Consider the following 5490-nt stretch of genomic DNA (forward strand, 5'->3'; position numbering starts at 1 on the left):
CATGAAAACCTTAGGAGATAGGCATGTCTTCTCCTAGATAGAATCCTGGGAGAAAGGCACCGTAACCATCCCTGTTTTATAGACCTGGAAATTGAGGCAGAGAGAGGTTCAGTCACTTGCTGAAATCACATGGTGTTTGAACCCGGGGTTTCTTCAGACCATGAGTTTAAGCATGTCATATTGCTTTTTGGTAGGAGTGAATGAGTGAGTGAGTGAGCTAGTGAACCAAAGGAGTCTTGGATTTGGTTCTTTTTTAAAATAATGTTATTTATTTATTTTTGAACTGTGCTGTATCTTTGTTACTGTGCACGGGCTTTTCTCTAGTTGCGAAGAGCAGGGCATCTACTCTTTGTTGCAGTGCTCAGGCTTCTCATTTCAGTGGCTTCTCTTGTTGCAGAGCATGGTCTCTAGGGCACACGTGCTCAAGTAGTTCCAGTTCCTGGGCTTTAGAGCACAGGCTCAGTAGCTGCAGTACACGAGCTTAGTTGCTCTGAGGCATGTGGGATCTTCCTGGACCAGGGATTGTCTCAGTGCCAGTGTCTCATGCATTGACAGGCAGATTCTTTACTGCTGAGCCACCAGGGAAGCCCTGGGATTTGGTTCTTGCCAGAACAACAAGGCCCTGAGAGGCAATGTGCCAACAGGTATGCTTTGGAGTCAGCAGAATTGAGTTGGAATTCAAGCTTGCTACCTCCTGCCTGCATGACCTTAGGCAAGTAACCTGATGTAGAAGTGCTCATTTCCTTATCTTTAGTTGGGAAAAGTAATCCTTTTCTCCTAGGGTCTTTGTGTAGATTAAATGAAATCATCTCTATAAAGCTCTTAGCCCCATACCTGGAATATAGTAAGTTCATAAAGGCTCACTATTAGTATTACTATTACTGATACCATGCAGATAGATTGTATTAACATGAAACAGTTGCAGCTATATAAATTTGAAACTCCCTGTTGATAAGGACTAGAAGGGAATATGAAAACAGTTGTTAAAGGATGGCTGAAAGGGAATTAAAAGTTTCTTTAATGCTTCATAAATTTTTTAGTAAGTGTTCCTGAATGAAATAAATAAAACATACATGCAGTGGGTGCTCAACAGGCCTTTGCATGTATGAATGAAAAACAGTCTTAACTTTTTAAAAAAAAAAAAAAATTTTTTTTGACCATGCCCTGAGGCTTGTGGGATCCTAGTTCCCCGACCAGGGATTGAACCTGTGCCCTTGGCAGTGAAAGCTGGGAGACCCAGTCATTGGACCACCAGGGAATTCCCTAATTTTTTTTAATTGGTTGAATCTGTTGCTTAAAAATGTATGATAGTGGATATCCTTGGTGGGGGGGTATTACTGAAAGGGGGCCTGTGCAGGAAAGAGTGAACACTGCTGGCCTGTGATGATAACCCTGTACCTTGCTGAATTTACTACTAGGGGTTTGAGTACATTTGCAATGAGAAAAAAAGGGAAGTTTTTAAAAAATGGCTTTGTATTTTGTGGCCATTTTATCTGGAGATATGATAAAATTGATTTATAATGTTACATGCTTGTAATTCCATAAGTGCTAGTAGAGCCATCTCAAACATACAAAATTTAAATTAAGAAGGTAGTGGTGGGTATAGCTTCCTTGCTTTTCCTATCCATAGGTAGGTTGGAATTTAAATTCTTTGGATTTTAGAACCAGAACAAGTCTCCATACCTGATGATTTTTGCTATGATTTGTGTCTGTTGAAACCTCTGCAAAGAGGGTGACAACATAAGAAGAGAGGCACTCTCTGAATAGAAACACACATTTGGATTTTGAAAAAGCAGTTAGTTAAGTTTCTCATTGGCCCTTGTTGAAATCAGATGTCTGACCCTTAGAGGCTGATGATTGTTCAGTCTGATATGCATGTTTTTGAGTGGGTCAGTTTGGACTCTGAGACTGACAAAAGGGGTACCATGCTGTCTGGCACTGCAGCACGCCTTTGCTGAAGAAAAGTACCCACCTTGATTGGAATCCCCAGTTCACTGACCCTCGTTGCCTGGACCTCACTCTAAGCTGAAACCTGACGCTGGCTGTCAGTACACTCTTTCAGCTTCCCAAGGAGCAGTGCTGAACTGAAAGCAGACCCAGGCTCCCTGAGCAGAACTCAGGCGGACGCGGGGACCACTGGAGATTTAGGGCCCCTCTCTGGAGCTCTGAATGATGACAGCGTACATCGTGGATGCTGGCTGTACCAACCGGGTCACATACTAATGCCCACAGGAAGGAGCCATTCTTTGATGGGACCGTCTAAAATCAGCTCTTTTATGTCTAATGCAGAGGCTGATTGCATCCTGACTTGTGATCCCTGCCAAAACCTGCAAGTTGGAGGAGGGCACATCACAGGGACTCTGACCGCAGGCCGCCTCCTGCTTTTGACATATCAGATCGGGGCCTTCCCTGGGGGTGGCTCGATGCTTTTGATTTCTGTGCTCAGCCTCCTGGGTGAGCTGCAACTTTACTACTACGGGTTGATAGCCTTACTCCGCCTCCTCACTTTCCCCTCTGTACACACACCTTGTAAGGTAGAGTGACTACTCCGGTGTAGCTGTCTCTGGAAAAGGACTGATCTTTTGTAGGCTGTCTCTGGGGAAAAGGGGTGGAAGGTTATATAAACCCACTATGAAAATTTTTACATTGAGGACTTCATCCTCTATTAGTGTGCTAGGGCTGCAATAACAAAATAGCACAGACTGGATGGCTTAAAAAATCGAAATGTATTTTCTCACAGTCCTAGAGGCTAGAAGTCCCAGAGCAAGCAGTTGGCACGTTTCTCCTAAGGCCTGTCTCCTAGGCCTGCAGCTGGCAGCCTTCTCACTGTATCTTCACACGGTTGCCCCTCTGTCTGTCTGTGTCTTAATCTCTTCTTATAAGAACACCAGTCATATTAGATAGGGCCCACCCATTTTACTTTAATCACCTCTTTGAAGGCCATATCTCCAAATACAGTCACATTCAGTACTGGAGGTTAGGACTTCAGCATATAATTTGGGGAAAACACAGTTCAGCCCATAGCATATCCTGATCAATTCCTGAATATTTTTCTGGTTAAATTATATTAAAATATTTATCTTCAAAATTATTCCCACGTCTCTTGCACACAGCCCTTCTGGATGAAAGGCCTGGATGAGAATAAAAGATTATTGAAAAAATGTCAGGTTAGTACTGCTGATCAAAAGCCTGGCACCCAGGGAGCTTTGGGGGGCGGGGAGAGCATTTATGATCTTCATTTCTCAGGAATATTCTGGAAACGTTCCCCTTTTCCTGAAGGAAAGCTCCCAGTGCCATCAGCTGGAAGATTGGCCCTCAGCTGGCATCTGGGTTCTTGAATTTCAGGAGAGTTCTCACCATTCCCTAAATGATAGGAGTTGCTTACTGAACTTAAACTGTGTAAACAGTGTGGTTTATCCTGCATGTCTGCTTTCCTTCCAGGAATGTAGAATTTTGGTGTGTTACAGGCAGAGGGTGCCTGTATGACCAAGCCCCAGAAAAGCCCCGGGCTGGAGTCTCTAATGAGCTTCTCTGATAGATAACATTTCACACATGATGTCACACTCATTGCTGGAGGAATTAAGTGTGTCCTGTGTGACTGACTCCACTGGGAGAAGACTTTGGGAAGCTTGTGCCTGGTTTCCTCTGGATTTTGCTCTGTGCACCTTTCCCTTGGCTGATTTTGCTTCATAACCTTTCACTGTAATAAATCCTAGCCATCTATGAGTAGGACTATATGCTGAGTCCTGTGGGGGGATGGTCTTGGGGCCCCCAACACAGGGCACAGGGGGGACTTACGGGGTTGTTGGTCCTGTACTCTTTCTCAGTCTGGGTGCTGCTTACATGAGGTGTACCCATTTTGTGAAAATTCACTGAGCTGTCCAATTAACAGATACATACTTTTTTGGTACATAGATTCAACTTTATAAAAAGATAAAACAATATTACACACCACAGGGATTAAAAAATAATAATTAAAAAAAACTTCCTTTTTTTTATAGAGCATTTTAGTCACTCCTTTTTGCCAGGCATTGTGCTGAGAGCTTGGGACATGGGGTAGGAAAGATGTCTTCATTGCCTCTGAGTTTATTGGGAGTTATGTAAGAGATAACTGCGCTATGACTGACTTTTGCTGACTCCTTGCATTGGAGAAGGAAATGGCAACCCACTCCAGTGTTCTTGCCTTGAGAATCCCAGGGATGGGGGAGCTTGGTGGGCTGCCGTCTATGGGGTCGCACGGAGTCGGACACGACTGAAGCGACTAAGCAGCAGCAAAGACATCATAGGATGCTGGGCTTATAACTTGAGTGATTCTCAGGGTTGCCACTTAAGTATCGGTGGAAGCCAGACAGGCAAAGGGGCAAAGGAGGGTTAGCAGGGAACTCTGACAAACTGGGAAGGTATGTTAAGCATAGAGTTGCAACAGCTAATAGTTTTTTCTTAAGGAAAAGCCACAAAGCTTAATTTTTATGTGAGCTCTCTTGATTTTTTCAGTCCTGTCTATGAATCCAAATTTTAAAAAGTGAAAGACCAAACAAAACACCTCTGCAGCCAAATTTGACCTTGGCTTACCAGTTTGCCAGGCATTCTGCCAACCTGACATCTTTCCCTCTTACAAAACAACTGAGGGTCCATTATTTTAGGCACTGGGAGATAGAGCAGTGAGCCAGCCAGCCAGTTTTCTTGCAGAATGACCCTGGCGGGGGTGGTGGGGTTCTGGTACTGTACTTCTCAAACTTCAATATGGGTGGGAATCACTGGGTAGATTCTGAATTGGGGGGGGGTCTGCGTTGAGGCCTGAAGCTTTGTCTTTCTAACAAGCTCTCAGGTGTTGGTGATGCTGGTGGCCCCTGCTGTTATTTGAAGAAGAGTAGGGGGTTTGCCTGGAAGGTGCGTTTGCCTGGCAAGCATCCTCTTTATACTTCGATTTTAGTTTACGGGGTGATTTGGAAGAGAGCTGGTGACTTCCGAGGCGGATATTAGGGCTCCCCTATACAGTCTCTCATGCCAGGCCTCTGTCTTCAAGAGTTTATCATCTAGAAGGCGAGGTGGGGGTGGAGGAAGGTGCTGGGAAAAGCTTCCTGGAGGAGGTACTCGCGAACTGCAGGCACTTCCCTTGCCGCCGAGAAAGGAGAAACCCTGAACTCCCCCTCTTCTGGGGCGGGGTCTCAGCAATCCCATTGCAGCTTTGGTTTCCCAGGCATCCCCCGTGTCTTCCGTCCGCCATCCCTGCCAATCAAGCTCCTCCCAGGGGCTGGGTGAGAGTTTAAAGGCGGCTGCAGTGCCGAGCGCTCCCAGAGTGCCGCGCGGCGGGCGGGTTTGGATTTTAAATCCCCGCGGCCAATCAGTAGCGCGTAGGCTCTTGTAACGTTCCCGGCGCCGCGTTTGAATTCGAGGAGAGGCAGAGCCGTGCCAAACCTCTGCCTAGAGCCTGCTAGGTCCGCTGGGCAACTCCGGGAACATGAGTGCGGCGGCAACTGCAGGGAAGCT

At 45.8% G+C, this 5490-nt stretch overlaps 1 protein-coding gene across 1 annotated transcript in view; it reads left to right on the plus strand.

The window, feature by feature from the left end:
- Positions 1-5461: 5461 nt before the first annotated feature.
- Positions 5462-5490, plus strand: part of PLK1 (polo-like kinase 1) — a 10645-nt gene continuing 10616 nt past the window's right edge. The window contains exon 1 of the mRNA XM_010837419.1: positions 5462-5465. Within this exon, the coding sequence (XP_010835721.1) occupies positions 5462-5465 (4 nt within the window). The remainder of the gene's footprint in view (positions 5466-5490) is intronic.

The sequence above is a fragment of the Bison bison genome, unplaced genomic scaffold (genome assembly GCF_000754665.1).
Source record: "Bison bison bison isolate TAMUID 2011002044 unplaced genomic scaffold, Bison_UMD1.0 scf7180017864072, whole genome shotgun sequence".
In the NCBI taxonomy this organism is placed as follows: Eukaryota; Metazoa; Chordata; class Mammalia; order Artiodactyla; family Bovidae; genus Bison; species Bison bison.